Genomic DNA, 21511 nt, shown 5'->3' with positions numbered 1-21511 from the left:
AGAGAGAGAGAGAGAGAGAGAGAGAGAGAAAGAGAAAGAGAAAAGTACATATTTTGGAATTTGTCTGGCAGCACTTTTTCCCCTTTCCTCTCTCTTTCTCTCCCTCTCTGTCTCTTCATATCCATCCCACTGTTTGTCTTTCTTTCCTTCTCCACCCTCTTCTCCTCCATTGCTCTTTCTGCTGTTGTCGTTTCGCCAGTCCTGTCTTTCTAACCGTCTCACTCATCCGACTGATGTCTGTTTGTTTCAAATGCCATTTTCAATCAAGGTCCAGCTCCAGCCTTCCCCCTGCTGCGGCTCATTCCTCTCCTCCTTTTCACATCTACCCACTTAAGGCATTTGCATTTCAACTTTTTTCAACCATTTCACTCACAAATTTTCACATTCCCCAGTCTGTCACTCCATTCCTCTTTCTGTCTGCTCTCTTATTTCATCACCCCACCTCAACCTCTCCTCCTCCTTTTTGTTTCTCTTCTCTCTTTCTCTTGTTCGCCTGTCAAGTTGTTAAAAAGTGTTTTCTACTTCAGTCAGATTTGTAATGAGCTGCTGGTGTGTGGGTGCCGCACCAGTCGTAAAAAAGAAAAGAAAACAACAATAAAAAAAATGTTTGGACTGAATTTTGTATGAGGTGGAATCCGTTTATCTGTCTGCCCTCCCTCACTCCCCCTCTTCCTCATTTACTTTTCATCATTATCTCTGTCTCTCTGGGACTCAGCCTCTCTTTCATCAAGTGCCTCTACGTCTATCATTCACTCTTTTCTCTCAATCTCTTTTACTTTCCTTGCCTCCTTCTCTTTTCCCTATTTCCTTTGACTCTCTTTTCCTTCTACCTTTTTTTTGATTGTGCCCTCTCTTTCCCTCCCTCGCTGTTTATCATGCCATCTGTGTCGGCTGTCCTGAGAAACAAAGTTTATTCCGTGTTAGACTGGATTATCACAGCAGTCGTTAAACCCTGTCTGCCTCCCCGTGTCTTAAAGATTCAGTGTGTTTGAGTCAAAGTGTGTATTGCTGTTTGTATCTGTGTATATATGTATATATGGGTGTGTGAGTGTATTAACGTCTCAGCTAATGCTGTTTGTCATTAGTTTGTGTGTGATCTTAATTCGCTCGCTGTGTGACTGATGTGTGCATTAGACAGATTAACAGAGTGCTTTGCCTTTGGCCATTGAAAGGACAGAGAAATAAGACAAGTTGTGTCTTATACATATTAAGTGTGAATTAATATTTTGCCAAGTTAACAGTCACTCGGCTCCTGAACTGTGTTATCCCATCAAACTGTCATAACTAACACTGCTGTCTCCTAACATTTTAATTGGCTTTCTATCCACTGACTGATAGACTTGCTAATCAGGAGCAAGTCTGACAAAGATATGAAATATTGTAATGGAATGAAATGTTCCTTGCGTTTGATAAATAGCATCTGGCATGAAAGTAAATTATTACCAAATTCTTTTGACATAATTTGCAAAGTTTAGATGCAGAGAACAGTTTTCAAAGTTGTGATCACTCAGCTTTATTTTTGAAATGAGGAAATTAGTATTATGTAACTGTCAGAAAGCATCATTAATTATAGCGTTTCGTAACCATACCTCTTTGAATCTACACATGCACACTGACTTTACAGTCCAGATTAACCACTACCTTGTCGGGTTGCAAAGGGGCAAAGAATTTCCAGTAAACTGCTGAAAACTAAGCTGGGGAATTTGGAAAGTTTCCATCGGAATAACAGAATATATGGAATTAACAAGAATCTGTGGGTATTAACAGGAATTAACCAGACATTTGGTGTAATTTATACAAACTGTATCATATACAAACATAAATATAAACACTTTGTTTTGTCATAAGCAGACATGCATGCAATCTAATACAAATTGTAATATTTTTGACTTGACTGTGAACCTGACTGTGTTGTGCTGTCATTGTCAAACAAGCTTCACAGGCTGTATATGATCCAGGTGTTTGTTTTTGTTAATCTTGTAGAACATCAGCCCCAAATGTTACATAACTACACACATATTTTGACTTATTGACAGAGCCATAGAGGAGTGGGCTGCTCTGGTTCAATAAGTGCTAATCAGTATTTGTTGTTACATGCACTGCATAGCACATCGGTTGAGTAACTAAAGGATGTTAATAGTTTGACCTTTTAACAGTCGGTAAGTACTGGTAGGCTAAGTAGGCTGCTGCATGTAAAAAAAAAAACACCATGGGCTCAGTCTGATTTATCTGGGTCCTCTGTCTCTGTGTGTCTCTGTCAGACTAAGATGAAGCAGTTGGAGCAGGAGGCTCACAGAGCAGCAGGGCAAATATTCCTGGTCACCAGCAACACTCAGCTACGAACAGTGTGTACCTTTATCTGTCTCCTCATCCTGTATTTTAATACTGCAATGATTTAACCAGTTTCTGTGTGAATATGTATGAAATGTGTATGTATATGTTCTTGGTGCGTACAAATGTCCCTATCTGGAACACAACCCACGTTGTATTAACGGTTCAATGTTACGGATTTGTGGATATTGTGGATTTACAATGTTTGAAGGTTCTGTTTGAGAAGCTGCGTCTCCACGAGCGCTGTGAGAACAAGAAACTTCCCAAGACCGTCAACAAACAGCAGCAGTCAACATCCGAAGCTGCAGTATGGCACACGCAAATACATAAACACAAAAATACACAGACGTGTCAATATAATCCTTTTAATCTAAGAAAACCAGCTCAGTCTTATTTGAAGTTTCAGTTCGTGCACTGACACATTCACACAGATTAATGCAGAGGCACATGCACAAACACACATGTATACTCAGCTCATATCCTGGCATATCATTAGTATTGATAAGCAGTTGCCAAATATATACACATCATTAGGTAGACATGCGTCTTGCCAACTTATTCTATAGTTGCAGTTTCAATTGAACATTAGAAATGGAGGGAAAAACAAAAACTGCAGCCAGGTTCCTTATCCTTTCTCTCCTCTGCCATGTTGTTGTAGTTGTTGCAGCTCCAGGACCTGCACCCTCTTCCAAAGATCATTCTGGAGTACAGACAGGTCAGTCATGTTTTCAGCTGCTTTTTATTCATGTGTCACAGTTGTCAATATGATTTTCTTTGCTCATTCATGCAGCAGCTTGCTTTTACGGTAAAAATGTCTTTAATTACTCCCAGGTTCACAAGATCAAGTCCACTTTTGTCGATGGAATTCTCTCATGCATGATGAGCAAGGTGAGTCTGCAAGTAGGTTCAGGCAGTTATATAGCAAAACTGTCAATGGAATATCTGTTAAAATGTAAACATATTCTCTGTACACATTCAACAAACATTATGTCTTACAGGCACTATTACAGGTCTAACAAACAGGATATTTCACAACTCTGTAACTCTCGTCTGCTCATTCTGAGATATGTATTTCTCTATTCTTTCCTCTTTGAGGCTAGAACAGCAAAAACAAGAGTGAAACCGAAAGTTGCGAGGTTGCTGCGGGCCACACAGACTCACAAAGATCCCGCAGCTTTTGTTTGTCTTTACTCACAGTTTGGTTCTGCATTAGTGCACTAGAACAGTGCTCATGTGCTGCTAGACAGACCCATCTCGCTGTATTGTTTTGGCAGTGCAAAGATGCTGCTCTGTTTCTGATTGTCCCTCCACATAGGCTTCGCTCGACTCTGTATGGGTGCAGCAGCTTGTGTTTGTCAGTCTGTGCTTACTCAACTCTGCAAATGACTCTGCCTGGCCATCTCCAGAGCTGTTTGGCTTCTGGTGATGGTGATTCATTTGGTGGTCTATTGGACGGAGTGGGCAGCAATCCCAGTTAGAGCAGGGTGCTGCTGACAAAAACAAATGTGAAGTTTTTTACTCATAATCTAGATATTAAAAATGTGGTAATTTCAGTACCAGTTTATAAAGCGATATGTCATTTGTGTATTTGCAAGTGTTATTGCCAGTTAAGTAAGAGTATAACTCACCGTAAGTGAGGACATAAACCACTGTTGACCATAGTTCCCTAATTTGTCAGGTTAATACATTTGCCTGCAACCAGATGTTGGGGTTACATGACATAACACCAGCCCTGAGCACAGAGGTGTTATTATACAACCTGCTTATTGCACCAACATAAGTGGCGCCACACTGCAAACAGCTTGATCAAACTGGGCATCGGGCAGTCGTGTGGCACTGTTGATGCCTGTCGCTCCAAAAGCAGAATGAGTAATGACGGGAATGAGGATCGCAGCTGTTGCTGTCAGGCGGAATTGGATGGGAGACAGCTATATGGAAACTCACTTAAATATGTAGAATCTGTTTAGAAAATGTTGAATTTTTGGTCTGCAAAATTGTTAAAATGTTGCTGTGGTAACGTGTCTGTTTTCTTTTGTATTTGATTTATTTATATCTGACTCTCTTTGCATCCCTCTTTTGCATCAGAACTACATTTCCTCTACATGGTACCAGACAAGCGTTGTGACTGGGAGAATCTCGGCGAAACAGCCAGTAAGTACAGCCTGCCTGCCATCCCTACAAATTTCCCTCTGTCTTCATTTCTTTTTTTTAACGTATTTTAACTTGTTATATGGGTTGTTTAATAGCTGCTTCAGGCCCAGGCTGCCCTGCATCTGTTGTCAGCAGGGCAGCAGTGATGATTTAGAGGAGCTATCCCTGGTGCTGAACTGCAGGCTGAACCTGGCTGGAAAGTGGGTGCTGTTTTGCTATCCTGCAGGCCAGTTTCATGCCTCTGTGCATGTCTGCAATACACAGTAAATTACAGTAATGGAAACAGAACAACCTGAGTGTGTATCAGTGAAAATTAGGGCTAAAATTAGGTTTTATTTTTACTCAGGCAGAGAGGGATGCTCCTTTAATCTCTATTTTGCCCATACACGCTAGAGACTTGGATGTAAATGCACATGAATTTTGTCTTAAATGTCTTTAAACAAAAAGTAAATTCACCATTCAATTTTAAATCAGGTAAAATGTCATGAAAGAACAAGTAAACTCGGAGTCTGTTTGGAGCAAACTTTTAGTATTTGACATTTTCCATAATGAGAGCCATAAAGCCCTTTGGTTGGTACCTAGTGTACTGAGATTTGATGCCTGGTTGTGTTTACCACACATGCACATCCTCTGCTTGTTGGTGTGTAAGATTGCAGTCTGGGTTTTTAACACTGTGTATGAAACAGCAGGTTCTTTGTATATCTCTTTTTCAAAATGTTTTTCCCCTTTCTCCATTTTCTTCTTCGGCAGCCTGTATCTTCTTGCTTTTTTCTCTCTTTGTATATATCTTCTTCTTCTAGACATGGAGAGTTTAGATTTTTATGTAAAAAGCAACAGGTGTGTGTATGGGGGGAGTTCAGTGTTAGAATAATGAGAGTTCGAGTGTGTTTGTACAGTAGTCGTAGCAGGTCAGTGTTAAAAACATCAGAATGAATAAGGTTGTTTCTGTTTCAAGCACACAGTGAGTGAAGCTGATAGAGAGGCAGTAGAGTTGCACAGGCTTTATAGAGTCAGAGAAATAGTTCTACTGAAATATTTATAGTTCCCTGAGTGCACACACACACTCTCTCTGGACACACACACTGATAATAGACGAGGCACAAAGAGAAAAGCTTAAATTTTAGGAAAAATATTTTTGTCACAGATTTCAGAATTCTTATTTTCCAACATTTTCCATGTGTTTACTGATACCAACTACGGTGCATCTCAAACTTTGTGAACTACTTTTTAACTGCCTTCACTTTTCCCCAAAAGTACCGTATTTTTCTATTTAATTTACCCTTTGTGGTTCCAGGCATCCATTGGTTTCAGTTATATTGGTGCACCCACCACAGCTGCAAGCAGGAAGTCAGTATTTGTACCACAATCAAATGAATGGAAAACAATTAAAATAGTTCAAATCTATTTTAAAACCTGTTGTATGCTTTGGAGTAATAGTATCAATACATTATATGTGTTTGCAGTTAGTTTTAAACACGCAAAACCCTGAACATTGTCCTTCATAATAGGAGTTTTTCGGGAGAACAGAAAACCAGACCTAAGCTCTGCTGATTCAGACCTTGATCTACTCATCATGTGGTCATAAAATCAGTCTTCTGAATTCAAGCCCTGAAGTAAAACATAGGACAGTCTACTCTAAGATATGGGGCCAAGGCTGCAGATTTTATTAAGCTCACAATGACTCAGGAAAAACTTACATTTTACAGCAGAACTCTGTTACTTTGAGGGAAGTTGTTAACTGTTGTGTACAATGATTGAAGTTAACTGTATGATACAGTATTTGATTTGTTATGTTAGCATAATGTCTTCATAGTTACAATATAAGCAGTCATTGTCTCAGAAGGCTTCTGAAATTGCATTTAGACCACCAGAAAATTTTAACCTGTATTGCAAATGTTTGATAGCAGAGACGTTTATGGGTCAGATGCTTAAATTGAAAATCTTTTTGTGTAAAAAAGAGTCATCATCAACCAGTCATCATTAAAAGTAATATATCTATGGTTTTGAATGTAGCAAGGGGTATCTCATCTAACTGAGCTCATGGAGAAACTACCTGTTTCCCTTCTTGTCTCTCAGTCTATGACACATCCAGACACAATGTGCTGAAGAATACATACATCAAAAACAGACCTCTACAAACAAATGCTTTGTCTCTTTTCTACTTGTCAGCTTGGTTATCACCTTTTACTTCTCTCTCCTTCTTTCTGTTCCTCCAGTATGAGGCGGTCGATAGCTCATTTCGACATTACCCAGCTGTCAGGGTCCAGTGGTTCTGTCACTGAATACTGCTTCGTCACACACACACACACACACACACACACACATACAAACAACCATGGAGACAACTTTTCTAATCTCACTTAGACTTAGCGTTTTGCGACCGGTGTGAGCCACACATTGAATTGATCACGCAGCCACTGAATGATATATGACTGCAGCTGTGATTTAACACAGCTCTGTTCCCTCTGCTCTAACGCAGTTATGGGATTTGGCTGAGCATCCCATTAAGACTGTGGACGCTTGTGTCTGGTGTGTAGCTGTGTTGGTGTGCACGATGTCAGTTTGGTCTGTGATGTGTTTATTGTGCTATAGTTGTAATTTGTTTCCATTGTGAGCCGTACAGAGCACAAAAATATCATTATGAAAATTAGCCGATTCAGCTCCAGGGGTATTGTTGGATTTGTTGTAAATGATTCTCACTGAGCTCTACTGTTGCTGCTAACAAAGCCCCCCCCACAAAAAAAATCTTAAAAAAGAGTTGTTGTTCATGAATTGCTGAATAAGTGCTAAATAGTGAGGTCTGACAGAATCAGAAAATGAATTGTGGCTAACATGAAATGTAGTTGTGGAGTTGAGTTGAGTAATGACTGAAAGACAACAGTACTACTGTGTCTTTGTGTGTTTTAACAAGAAGGAAAACAAAATTGTACCAAAAAAGAGTTAAAGATGTCTCAGCTGAAAAGGTTATTCAGTTAATCAAGTTACAGAAAATTAATTGGGAATGCTTTTGATTTGATTCATTCATTTTGTATGCCCAAATTTTTGATTTTTGACTGTTTGTTGGACAAAATGAGACATCAGAAGGCATTAAAATATATTGTTTTTCACTGTTTTTTTAACGTTTTACAGACAAAAATATGCAGATTGTTCAATAATGAAAATAATTATTAGTTCCAGCCCTTAAGATACCCATCAAGCATGAAACCAGTGTAAATAAAGTATGAATAAATGATTGCATTGCTATTTATGTTTTAGCTTCTTTTTGTTATTTAAGCCTGAGCAACAACTTAGAATAAGTTTTACCTCCTTTATCACCATTACCAACCATCAGTAAGAGATCCAACCAGTTTGGCAGCAATCCTCCAAAGAGAATGGTTAAGAAGTCTGAAAATGATGACTGAAATGATTCACAGATGAAAAATGGTGAGACACAACTGTTCAACTTTTTGGTTTAGTTTGTGACAGAGCGTGGAGAGAAACTCTTGCTGCTTGATCAATTGAAATGAAAAAATCATTTCACCATTAGTGAGTCAGAGGGGAGAGGAGTCAACTCCCTCAAGTCTTTTTCTCTTTTTCCTCAAATTAAAGTTATTACTCTAGTATATAAATGAAGTTCCCTCATAATTATTCTCATCATAATGTGGAGTTTAATGTGCCTGTAGTTGACTGAAGACTCACTCGGTGATCACTAATATGTTACATCTTGTTGCTTTGAAAGGAAAAAGCTGCAGTTTAGGGAGTAGTTGAAAATGGTTGAAATGGAACTGCTCTGCCACTCATCGCTCTGCACACACACACATATTTAAATGAGGAGTGTTGCAGAGGGGGTTTAGCTTTCATCTGTTGTGGGTTCAGTCAAGGTGAAGCCAGACTGCAGCAACAAAGGGGTGCCTGAATTAAAGCAGGACAGCCATAAAACTGCTGCTGAGTTTAAAGTGCTGCAAGAAGTGAGTCTCGCAGCAGAGGGGAAGTGGGGCTTTTCTGCTCTGCCTCATCTAGTTTTATCTGCTAAAAGCAAAAATATGTGCAGCCTGTGTGAGCCTCAGCTTCCAATTCTCCATCTATGGTGTTTCTATCTCTGGGTCTGCTCGTTCCTTTTACTTTTTATTGTCATTCTCTGTGTCTCAGTCTATTTTCTCTCTCCTCCCTTGCTATTTAACTCCCTATTTTACTTTCTCAGTTTTAATCTTTGTCTCTCTCTCTTTGTGTACATACCCATGTCTTTCTTGTACTTAACACTCTTTAACAGTGTGATAGAGAAACCAAATGAAGCAAATAAAATTATCCCTCCCTCTATACCTCTCTAAACAACATTCAGATTGCCAGGTCCTTGATGCAGAGTCTTGCCTTGTATCATCTGCTCTCTGTCTTCCTCTTTCTCCCTAGCTTGTGCTTGTGAGTCCTTTATGGTGCTCAAAGATTTATACACTCACACCACCCACAAGTGCGTCAAACTCACTCACTCCCTTATGCAGATACACAGAAAACAGATGGAAACATGCTGTTCTGCTGTCGTTTTTGAATTTATGACAAACCGTTTGTTTCAAAGGCTTTCTCTAAATGGCGACTTTTCTTTTTTTCCCCCCTATTTCATTTCTTACTACCTTCTTTTTGTACGCACATCAGCTCCGAATTGTACCTATAGATTGTGCTCATTTACCTAACTCATCGTAATTTATCCACTGCCATGGTTTCATGGTATAATTGTAATTCTATGCAGATCAAATTCTCATGTGCTGTGTGGAAAAATATTTAATGTGGCATCACAGAAGAATACTGCTTTATTACATTATTGATGTTAAGTCTGTGTGTTTTGTCTCATGATGGTGCAGTTGTGCTTCTTCCCAAACTGCCGACCGAGCTTCTTTTAGGGCTTGTCAGGCAGTTTAATGTTCGTTTAAGACTGCTCTGCATTTACTCATTAAATGTTTTGCACTTACGCAAAGTCCTCCCAAGGCTGATCTAAGCACTTCACTGAAGTGTGTGTGTCATGTTCTCCGCTGACTCGGTGGCAGTGTCAAACACACTCTGATGCATACACACAGCTAAACACACAGGGAGGCACATATTCATGCATACACAGTTGCATACATTTATAATTTTATTTACCGCTGTGTGAGACAGATGAAAGTAACAGGGGAACTTTTATCTCAAATTATACCAAGCAGGCTTTACAGCTCTTAACTGGAGTAGCAAAAAAAGTTAGTAAAGCAGTTCTATTACCCACTCTGGTAGCTTAGTTAGTAAGATATAAATATGTAAATCCCTCTCCAAAATTATTGTCATGTAAGAATTATTTCAGCTATGAATATTAACTGATTTTTTAATACTTAAATGCAATAATGTATAACATAAAACTTACTTGCATAATGTGATCTTTGCTTTTATATTCTAAGTGTTTCTATTTTATTTTTTGCTGCTAAAGAAAATTAAAAAAATTAATGTGACTAATTGTATATACACAGAATTAAGTGCACATTTACTTATTAGAAGTGATAGTAAAGTGCAATATAATATGCATGAAAACTTTTCATTTTGCACATAATTCAAATTTCACGGTTGTACATTTGGTTTGAATTCTGCTCTGATGTTAGCTTTTGGGGAAGATGCTAAGTGGCTATAACAGTGTCCATGCAGAGTCCTTGACGGGGGCCGCTGTTAGCTAAACTGGTTTCAGTCAACACTGCTACCAGGAGCAGTTGAGAGGGAGAACAAATGACAGGAGGAAACTCCTTCCACTCTGGATCTTAGTGCCCTCCAGCGAATCACTTCACTGACTAATGGATAGGCTGGTTGTGAGCTTTGTGGCCATGTGACAATCTCTCTCCATGCTGAGCAGATGGATTTTGGCGACTGTGTTTGTTTGTGGTTGCAGCGTAAATGGAGATAATTTAGTAGTGTGTCCATGTGTGTGTGTCTGTTTGTGTGTGTGCACACGCAGGGTTACTTCTGAGTGTGCATACAGACATACATGTGTATTTGTATGTGTGCACATGCTCTGTGATGACTCATTAAATTGGTGCAGTGTGATTAAATTACCCCACACCAGCGCAGTGATTCAGTCGTCCCCATCTGTTTAACAAGGCATTACTCCTCTGAGACTCGCTCTGTATCTCTGTGGGCCAGATTTACGTTCATAAAAGCGCAGGGCAAATTTGCAGTGCGCCTTTCATTCAATTTGCGCTCACAATCTGTGTGTAATTAATGCCAGATGCCCTGATGTAACAGTGTAAATCACTTTAAATAGCATCGGTCAGTCCAATATTATTAACGAATATATACAGTATTAAAAGTAGACAAATGGTTGTGCAGTCTACCATGAATTTATGGTGCATAAACTATAACGCTCAGTCTGGATGACAATGTTCTATGGATCTGTAGACCCCCCCTAGTCCCTGGCAGGCTACAACAGTAGCACCTGGGACAATCCCTCAGGTGTGTTTTGCAAGTCTAGTTGGGCTCATTAGGTGTATTTCAGTGGTGGAAATAATATAGAGATGCTGCCTAGATGCAGAAAGATTTTAAATTATTTACTTAAACCACAATGCAAGTTTGAGAAAATGTGTTCTTAGTTTGGAAATGTATTATGCAAAACTGATATCAAAGTGAAAGCTGCTGCAATGTCTTTGAATCCAAGGTATCATCATGAAGATGGACCCAAATTGTTGTTGGAATTTGCTCATAAATAGTACTGAAGAGAATGATTCAGTTGTAGAGTCAGAGTGTTCTTTCAGCTTCAGTGTCTTGTTCTCAGACACAGGGCTTGACTCAGGTCTCTCTATTTTGAAAAAGGTCTAAATATTCATGGTGCCACCTCTGCTGCTAAAAGATAAACAGATGGAGAGCTGTTAGGTAGCTGATTTTACACCCAACAGGAGACATAATGATAATTGGATGAAAATATTCTCTTTGGGGAAAAACATTTTGAGAGCAGTGTGTTAAAATGTTCACTCTTGTTTGAGACATCGATCTAGATCTGAGAATCCTCCTGAACAAACTTTCTGGTCTATCAACACAGGTGGTCTGGAGGTTCAGAATCCATAACCCTGTGTGATTTTTAAGTAGCCTTAACCAAGCCGTCATGAATATTTCAACCAATGCTAATCTAAAAACATGAATCCCTGGGTCAACAGTGCTAACAGGTGCTTTGCTTTGGCAACAAGTGTCATCGTCTGGCTCTTGTGGGGTCCAGGCAGACGCGCTGGAGGACCAGTAGATGCCAATTGCAGGTTCATTATCAGGTTATTGTGAGCCCATATTAGGACACGAGGGGGGCGTTAAAGAAAACAAACAGTGGGTTGTTATGGAGAATAAGGAATGATGCTGTTCACGGTGTGAGGAGTGGAAAGACAACACAGAAAACAAGCACATCTACATGATTAAGTGGCCCATTCAGAGTCAATGAGCCCCGGAGAGGAAAACATGAGCATGTGTGTTGGTTGGCAGTCATTGGCTCGGGCATATTTTGTGTCTGTGTGTATATGTTTTGTGTCTGACTAGGCCTAGGAATATTTATGTTGTGTGTGTTTTTGTACGTGTGCAACTGAGGGTAATAGGCAAGTATTTGTGTCAGCTCTGTATAATTCACGCACGCTGATGTAATTAGGAGAGGAACAACAACATCAGCCGCCATTTAATGGAGCCCGTCCTGTGCAGGCGCTGTGTGTATCTGTTTGTGCCCGTCTGTGTGTGTATGTGTCTGTACATTTGAATATGCCGCACACACACTGTGTGACTGCTCGCATCCTCTTTGTGTTTGATAATATGTACTGTTTGTGCTCCTGTGCCTCTGTGTTTGTAAGAACCAATTTGAGTTTTAGACATTTGGAGGACAGAATAAATAAAATACAAGGATGTGTGTGTGTGTGTGTGTGTGAGAGAGAGAGAGAGTGCATTTATGTGTGTCTGGACTCTCACCAGGTTCTGTCAGTCTGACTCCCACGGTGTCCACTAATGAACTGGTTCTCCGTTCCTCATGACACAGTAAGGGTGATAATGACTTGGACGACACTCAGAGCAGGCGTGTGTGTGTGTGTGTGTGTGTATTTATTCTCATTTTAAGTTACATTTATGTGTAAGACAGACAGTATGCACACATTGCTTCTACATGTGTCTTGCCTTGTGTTCTGTGTTTTCCTGTGAGTGACTGTATGATTACAGTAAATGTGTGCTGTTGCCTCTTAATATGAGAGTGCAGGATGAGGTGCAGTGAATGTATTTGTCCAATGGGTGGCGCCATCACTGGAATTGCTACGTCAGTACCTAGATTACTGAGCAGTCAGTAGTTAAATTTCTGGTCACTAATTCATTTATTCAGCATATACAGAAGTTGTACAAGTGCTAATGTAATTGCAATATCCATCAATCCATCCATTATCTATACTGCTTATTCTTAAGGAGCGCAGTGGGGCTGGAGCCAATCCCAGCTGACATTGGGTAAGAGGTGGGATACACATGGTGGAACGTGTTTAGGCCTCCAAAAAAGACTACAAATACCAGCTCCTTCTCATTCTCTCTCTCTCTCTCGCTCCACACTGCCAGGTTTTAATAGTTAATAGTTATGTTATGTCCATCCTGGTTTGTGGCAATGTGGTGTGTGTGTGTGTGAGAATAACAGGCATTGATTATCTGTGATGGTGTGTGTGTGTGTATATATGGAGGTTATATTGACCAGTGCTAGGGAGAGGGATTGTGTCTATAGGCTTGTGTGTTTGTGTGTGTGTGTATTTTAAACTGTGCAGTCAGCAGCAACAAGCTGACCCAGACTATATTTTACAATTTCTCATTCATCCTCTTCTCTTCCAACTGTGATGACGCATGTACTGTACTCCCTCTGCGTCTCTGACTTGATTCTCTTTCTGTTCATCTTTCTTTCTCTTTTATCTATGGATCCCCATCCCTCTCTTTTTTTCTTGCTTTTCTATCTCTTTGATTTTCTTTGTGTCTTTCTCTTTTCCTCTCTTTCCATCTCTCCTTTCTCACGCTCAATTCTTCTCACTTCATGTGTTGTGTGTTATCAGTGGTCCTTATACAGGTTGTGTATTTATAAAAGGTCTGGCCCCAGAGCACTGTAGCTGGTTTTTACATTTTGGATCAGTGGTCTTCTTTTTGTGTGTCTTTGCTGTATAACATGTTGTGTAGAGTTGCAGTAGCGGAAACCTGTGTATAAGCCGAGGAAAGAGGTCTGAGTGTACCCAGGAAAAATGAGTATCTGGTGTGCTGACAGTCTGTCAGGAGATTCATTATGCTCTGTATACTGTATGTAATGTGTGTGTGTGTGTGTGTGTGTCTGTACGTGCCTGATTCATGCTGCCGTCACTGCAACACTGTGCATGATGGGAAAGCTGAGCATTCACATCTGACACACTGAATCACCTGTCACATCACAGGGCAACTCACCCACGCAGCAGACACACACACACACACACACACACACACATTTGTAATTACCTCCACCCTCTCCTATGCACTCTGCCCCAAATACACATTGCGGGTCACGCATCTCATGTAGTTGTCGGAGCATCGTAACTGTCTTTGTGTGTGTGTGTGTGCGTGTGTGTGCGTGCGTGTGTGTGTGTGTGTGTGTACATAAGGGACTGATACCTTGCCCCTAATGTATTCTTTCCACTGTCCACACCCTGCTACTGCAGTTCCTGTCTCTTCATATCTCCCCCCTCCCTTCTTCCTGGTCTCTCTCTCTCTCTCTCCTCTCTCTCTCTCTCTCTCTCTCTCTCTCAATCCCTCTACCTCTCCCTCTCCCCCCCTGAATAATGAATGAGAGGTGGGAGCAGAGAGAGCTGTTTTCTCTCTGTGGATCACACACAACCATGCACACTGATTGTGGGGTCAAACCAACAACATACACACTTGGGTTCTGACCATGAAACACTTTTGTTATTGTCTGTTTGTGTGTGTGTGTGTGTGTGTGTGTGGATTGCCCTTTTCTTCACCTGCCTGCCTCTCCATGTTAACCTGTGTTGTGTGTATCCGTGTGTGTACACTCTGATTAATGTGATCAATGTGCCCTGCACATCCTTGATAATAACCTTTTATATAACTTCCTCCTTGAGCACGCACCCACACCTTGTGCTGTCTGTGTGTGTCTGTGTTTGTGTGTTGTGTGTGCATGTGTGTTAAAGGGGTGGTTACAGTGGGATTAACAGGGATTAAAATGGAACTGCTGAGTCTGAACCTGCTTTTTTTCTTCTCCCCATCAAACAGCGTATGTGTGCTGGTGGTGCCCTTATCACTTTTCCCATTTTTCCTCCTTCAGGCAGAACAAAACTGCATACGTGTAATTTTGTGTGTGTGTGTGTCTATATCAGCAACGTGTCAGATTACTCAGTGGGTCGATGCAGGGTGGGCCAAGAGCCCAGTGAGCATCAGGCTGTTCCTATTTTAAGATGTGTGTCTGAAAACTTGAAAGATCTGTAGAGTTGGCTGGAGTCTCAGGGTGGCTTTCTTTTTTTCTTAATCTTAGCCAAGCAAAAACAGCTAATGCCATTTAAATGCTACGCCGGGGTTTCTGCTGGTCGTGGGGATTTCAAGAGGTGCCATCAAGGCACAAACAGCAGACAGGAATTTCAGGAATTCATTGTGTTAAAGTGTGATTATGGGGGAGCATTCCTACTTTTACATCTCGTTTAAAACTCACATGTTTATGTCAATTAGATGGTGTTTGTAGTTGCCTCTTGCAAGTTCCTCAACTTTAAAGAAGGGTAAAGCTAAACCTCTGAAGTTCCCATTTAAAACAGACAACATCAGTAAGAGTTGTAGGCAGTGTTTGCCGGAAAAGAATGAAATAGCTCTGTTTTAACACACAAGGTGACCTCCACACCTCCGTCTTTTCTCTCAGTCTCAGAGGAGCATGCTGGGAGTGGCTGTAGATATATACAGCTGGCCTCTCTCACTTATGTAGAGCTAGATCAGTTTATTTAGGTTGATGCAGTAGGGAAAAAATTATCTGTACAAACCTCTGTGTGGAAAGGAGGAAGACCCACTTCCATAAAGTAATGAGAAACTGTTACAGTACATGTATAACTACACACTGTACAGGGGTGTAGCTAACTCCATCTGGCTTACAAAATGTGTCTTCTCCCAAACTAGAACTTCCAGGCCCTGCCAAGACAGCCGCTTCAACTCACCAAGAAGCAGTACATCCAGGGTAAGGTGCACACACACTCATTAACACACACACACACAGACAGAGACAGCCCTCCCAACACATCCTGGAGAATGAGACTGTGATAAATGTCGAGGTGTGTGTTTGTGGGTGAGGGAGAAATATCTTGGGGCGCACAAAAACTGACGAGGAGGGAGCTAGTAAAGTGGGTTTATGAGGATGGTAAAAGTCTGCATCAGCAAAGGGCCAGTCACTAAAAAGTGTCTTCTTTTTATTTGTGTTTGTCTTGCCTGTGCTGTGGCCTCTTGTGTATAAGTTGATTTTATATGCCTCCCAGACGCTGCATCTGCTTGATTTTAGAGTGATAATATTTAAAACAGCACAGTAAGCCTACGTAGATATGCAAGATGGAAAAATGAAACATTCCAATTTAGCCTAAAAAAATCATATTTAAAGATGGCACTAAAATCTGGATTAAGGGAGATTAAGTGGGACATATTATTCCTCTCCTTTCTTGGTGTAAGTCTATGCTGGTTTGATGAGGACAGAAAAAGATGGTGTACCGTGAATTGAAGTTGAAACATCTGAGACAATGAACAGCTGTGCACAATTGATCATGTATGCAACATAATGCGCTGGGCCCGACTTTCAACTGCAATGCAGTATCTCTGTTTACTTTCATGAGAAGAATGTTTCTCCCACAACAGCTTTGGGGAGAACATTATCCATATGGACGTGAGCATCAAATTGGCAACCTTAGATTTGATTATTTATCCCATTGTACTTTCTCTGTTCTCGCCCTCGGAGTCAACAAACAAAAGACTGCTGCATCTTTCTCCTTTGGTAAAAGTTTTAATTGCTTCATCTTGCCCTTGTTGCACTCAGTCATCATTTGATAAAAACTGGCACACCGACACTCTGGGAAAACAGCCTGACTCTTCTTTTTGTGTGACAGCTGCTTTAGAGCTCCACAGCAATTATATTATATTATATTATAACAGAATTACATTGCATGACAGAATCCAGCTAAAATAACACACTCTGCTTTGACCACACTGTTTTGAAATTTTTGTCATTATTTCCTATTTCTTTGTTGTCTTTCTTTGAGACATTTGTTTACAATAGAATGATAAATCCCTGCTGTACATGTAAGATTTTCCCAATATAAATTCTATGCATGATGGCAAGGGCTCATATGTAAAGGAGAAGATACCCCACAGGCCAAATTATTTCACCAAGATAAATCCCTGACTGCACTTTAATCTCGGCAAAGTCGACGTGCAGCTCATCCATCCACCAAACTCTTGCTCCATCCTCCAACTATGATGTCATGGGTTTGTGTCATTACACAGACAGCGTTTGATAAATGATCAGCTCCTAATGAAGCATGGCTGGTTGTGGTTTTGTGAAGTCTTATCTTTCATCTGGAGCGCCTCAGTTATTACCCTCCTTCTCTAGAGGTGCTGGTTTAGCTGGTCGGCAGCGTGTCTCAAACACAGGACAAAACAAACAAAATTTCTCCATTCGTGAATGAATAACACATTAAAACAAGCCCATCCATCTGTTAGCATGGCCTGGCCACATTGACTCTGCTGTCAGTCATAGCTGCTGGTGCCACACTCCGACACTAGCTCTATTTCTGTCCCTTGCTCTCTCACTGTTTGTATCTTCCTTTGGCTCTTTCTCTCTCTGTTTGAGTGATTCATAGGTGCTAACATCAGCACCTCTGCTCCTCAGTCACTCAGATTTCCAAAGCTCCTTGTCATCAAATCCCCTTCAGTCCCTGCTGTAGCTCTCTCTCTCTCTCTCTCTCTCTCTCTCTCTCTCTCTCTCTCTCTCTCTCTCTCTCTCTCTCTCTCTCTCTCTCTCTCTCTCCCTCCCTCCCTCCCTCCCTCCATCATTTGAGAGTTTGCAGCCGTAATCACAGCTGATTACAGCGCCCCTGTTTGTATGTGTGTGTACTGCTGAAGTGGTGCTTTCACCGTGCTGACACAGGAGGTGAGGGTTCATTGTAATGGACCCCATCATTGCAGACTGCAGTGATAGACTGATCCTGATTTGCCTCTACATGGGGCAACGCGGCTTCATAACTTAACTCCTCATTAAGTCAGATGTCAGCACTAACTCTCTTTATTGCTGCACCAGATCCCCAGCCGCTCGCTGTCTGTGAGTCTCTCTGTGTTGCTCTCTCTGTCAACCACACAAACACACACACACACACAGAGCGAAATCACTCTGTTATGCTGTGTGTCTGGTCAGTAAATTTGTTTTGTGATGTGCTGAGATGCTGCTTATTTTATGGAAGGGCACTTTAATTTAAGTTGTGTCTGGCAGAGCCCATAACAAGCACTGATAATAACAAAATTAAGAAGCGACAGGCCATGGCACAATTAAAAATGCATGTGTGATGAGCTAAGTGTTAGTGTGTGGTTTCCAGTGTATTCTAACACAATAAACTGCTGTGATTTTAAGAAGGCAGTTATCTTTTAACCCATGGGAATAAATCATTTAGATGTAAAGTAGCTCTACCTTACCAGTTGTTAGCTTTTTATTTATCTCTTAACTTTAATTTTACCCAAGACTTCATTATTTTCATTATTGATTAATTTCCAGATTCTATTCCCATTAATTGTGTTGTCCAAACATGGTGAAAATTGCTTTGCTTATTTTTAGACGATTTGTTTTATCTGACAGATTAGGTTTGGATTAGATTTTGGCATCACTTCAGCCATATGTACATCCAAGGTGCATGGAGAAGGGAAAGAGACTGTCCATAACCTAAATAAGTTCAGTTTATCATCACATAAGACAAATACAATTGGAAAATCAGCACAGTTTAAAAGCTGGAACCAGAAAACATGTTGCATTTTTGCCTCAAAAAATAGCTGTAGATTCTTGTTTAACTGCTTGTTTTAGCTCTAATTTCATTTCATCATTGTGATAAGTGCTGTATATACTGTATTTTAAAAGGTTGTGCCTAAAATAGAAGATACCACCAATTATAATAGTGATGACAACCGGCAACACCAGGCTTTGTGTTTCTTTTGATGAATTAAGTTTACAGATTGACATCTGCACTGAGGTTACTAGAGGACAGTATAACAAAGTTTACACCTTTGAAACAGTGAGGTGTGATGTGCTGAGGTGTTCCTCAGGAGTCTATGCTTGGTCCCACAGGGAAGGAAGAGGAGGTGGTGACTGTTCACCCTCGAGCCTTGTTCATCCCTCAGAAGGGCTGCTCCTTCCTTGCTGCAGGTAAGACAATACATAAACATAATATTATTGGATAATGTTTTTCTAAAAAAATTTGGATATATGGTAAAGGTAAATATTTTAAAAGGCATCTAGTTCACTTCATTTTTACTTTCTTCTCTATATTTTCTTTTGCACAAATATTTTATTTATAAATTTAACTATCGGTTCATAATTCTTACATTCGCTTGCAACTAAGTAAATGGCACACTCATAGACTTTAATCACTCACATGATTTGACACAAATGAATTTTTACTCTTGATTCAGCAGCTGTTCAGGCATGTCATTGCACTCACTGTTGACCCAGCCACTAGCTAAACCTAAGGGAGCGGAAAAGTTCTTGCACTGCAGTTACAGCAGCATTAGTAATGCTTTTACGGTGCCTCACAGGGAAAGTGTGTGAGCCTCGATAGCAATCCATATGAAAATTTGACTAGTTTTTTCCTGTCATGTTTTCTGTTTTGCCTCGGCTATATTTTTCTATTCAAGTTTATGACTGTTAACTTAAAAAGACCCGTTATGACCTCAGCTGGTATCATAAGGTCACTTCGAGGTGTAACGCTGGTTCATGCTGCGCAGGCAATGAGGGCAGAGCTGGGACGCTGTCAGCTCGGGAGAGCTTTGTGGGGAACGCCGGGTGTCTGCTGGCCCTGACAGTGTGTCAGCGCACTTACATAACCAAACAGATAAACCAGGGTTAGCAGGAGGACAGCAGCAGCAGCAGGATAAGAGCGAGGATCCCACATATACACACACACACACAACATGGCAGCTACTCACAAAACACACGCACACCATCAGGCCAACACATGCCCACACAACCACACACACATACACACTTAGAGGCAAGGTTGCCATGGAAACAACCCCTCCTAGCGAGCCTTCGGCCAGTCATGTCCTCCAATGTCCTTCCTAAACTGGAACAACTGCTGCGAGTGTGGTGTGTGTGTGTGTGTGGTGTGTGTGTGTGTGTGGTGCGTTTGAACTACTATCACTTTCCAGTGTCCCTAGAAAAAGTTCAACTGAGAGGCACGTCAAAGGGTATTATGTATCTGAACGTCACTTTCCTGTCAGTGAAAGCATTTTGTGTGTGTGTGTGTGTGTGTGTGTGTGTGTGTGTGTGTGTGTCTGTGTGTGTGTGTGTGTGTGTATGATGCAGATTTGGTCTTGAGTGTGTGTGTCTGTGTTTACATATTGATCCCACCCTCAGCAAAATCCACATCATGGCTTAGTTTTCAAAAAATTAAATGCATGGCAATCAAGTCTGTTTAACTGAAGATAAAACAAACTATTCTTTATGGTATATTTTGTTTTTTTAAATTTGGAAAGAACTTCCTTCCTGTCCTCAAGCAACCTGCCTGTGCCTGATGTGTGTGTGTGTGTGTGTGTGTGTGTGTTTGTTTGTATTTTCAATTGTCAACTCAGTTGTTTTCTGCTGGGAGATGTCTGCTGGTGTGTGGGGGCTGGAGCAGAGAGAGGAAAAGATGAGTCTAGCCAAAATGAGAACAAAGGCAGGATTAATTCCCTCGTCAACCCTGTTAGTCCTGTTAAAAATGTGGTTTGGTTTTGGTTCAATTTTTCAGTTTTATTTCTTTTATACTCCATAGTAGAGAAGATATGCAGCGTTTTTGTAGAACTAATTTGAAGAGCACCATGTTGTTTTGTAAATAGTTTTATCGCCAATGATTATGTACTGGACAAAAAAGCTACTTGAAAAACATTCTTTTCAGTCGCACAAGTGATTTGACCCTCAAAACAGGATGATGTGAGCTGAAGTGAAGGTAAATTTAAATGTTAACAGCTGTTGCATAATGTGCTTTGTTATCAGGGCAGCAGTCTTTTTGGAGAAGTAGGCTTAATTGTTTTTCATGGGCAGATATCTTATTCGTTTTAATGCAGCAGACATGAATTGACGTGTTCAAGGCTACTGGCCATGAACAGCTCACAGATTTGTTCCCTGTGTGTCATTCATCGAAGTTTGTCTCTTAGTGAGCTTTAATATACCAGTAAATCCAAACATAATATCAGCATGATCTCAAAATTTGGTAGTTTTTAGAGAAGATGAGCTCTACTGAGAATAAATCCTGACTTTATTTTGGTCATGCCCCTCCTGTAGTCCTGGGTTTTTAAGTATGAATACAGAGTACATATGGGATACATTTCCCTCCCAGCAGGCTTTAACTTTCACAATCCAGCTCAACTCATGTCACTGCATTTCCTTGGCCTGTGCTGCTGGTTGATTTATTCTTCCTGGAAGCTTCTCTAGACCAACTGCAGCCCACAAGGGACATTTCATATTCTCAATGCGCAGGTTTTTGTTCGGCTCTTAAGCTCTTATCCATAACCTTCATACCCCATACTGTACTGCGAAGCTCCACTGAGGGCTGTTCAGTTTACTGTGGGTGGTGGCATTAAAAATGTATGAGATGTGGCTTAGTCCCCTCAATATCTTAGTACTTTGTCCAAGGAACTGCAGGCGCTAGAACCTGCTTATTTATTGTTTAATATCTGTGGTCTGAACATTAATGCAGCATAGAAAATTAGAAACTGAACAGTACAAAAGAATAAAAGGGCACTCTACATTTACATTACAGAACAATTACTATTATTGTAACTAAGTTATTCCTAAATTATTCATAATTTTGTTTATGAT

General features: G+C 40.6%; 1 protein-coding gene across 6 annotated transcripts in view; it reads left to right on the top strand.

The window, feature by feature from the left end:
- Window positions 1-21511, top strand: part of poln (polymerase (DNA directed) nu) — an 87643-nt gene that overhangs the window by 16063 nt on the left and 50069 nt on the right. For all 6 annotated transcript variants that reach the window (XR_007814566.1, XR_007814565.1, XR_007814567.1 and 3 more), the window contains exons 14-20: window positions 2262-2345; window positions 2543-2638; window positions 2990-3046; window positions 3163-3219; window positions 4417-4482; window positions 15589-15646; window positions 18782-18859. Coding sequence is in view for 2 of the 6 variants with exons in the window: in XM_018705150.2 (XP_018560666.1) it covers window positions 2262-2345; window positions 2543-2638; window positions 2990-3046; window positions 3163-3219; window positions 4417-4482; window positions 15589-15646; window positions 18782-18859 (496 nt within the window). In the remaining 4 variants the exon portion in view is untranslated. The remainder of the gene's footprint in view (window positions 1-2261; window positions 2346-2542; window positions 2639-2989; window positions 3047-3162; window positions 3220-4416; window positions 4483-15588; window positions 15647-18781; window positions 18860-21511) is intronic.

This window comes from Lates calcarifer, linkage group LG14, assembly GCF_001640805.2.
Source record: "Lates calcarifer isolate ASB-BC8 linkage group LG14, TLL_Latcal_v3, whole genome shotgun sequence".
NCBI classification, from domain to species: Eukaryota; Metazoa; Chordata; class Actinopteri; family Centropomidae; genus Lates; species Lates calcarifer.
This window is presented reverse-complemented; position numbering and strand designations above follow the sequence as displayed.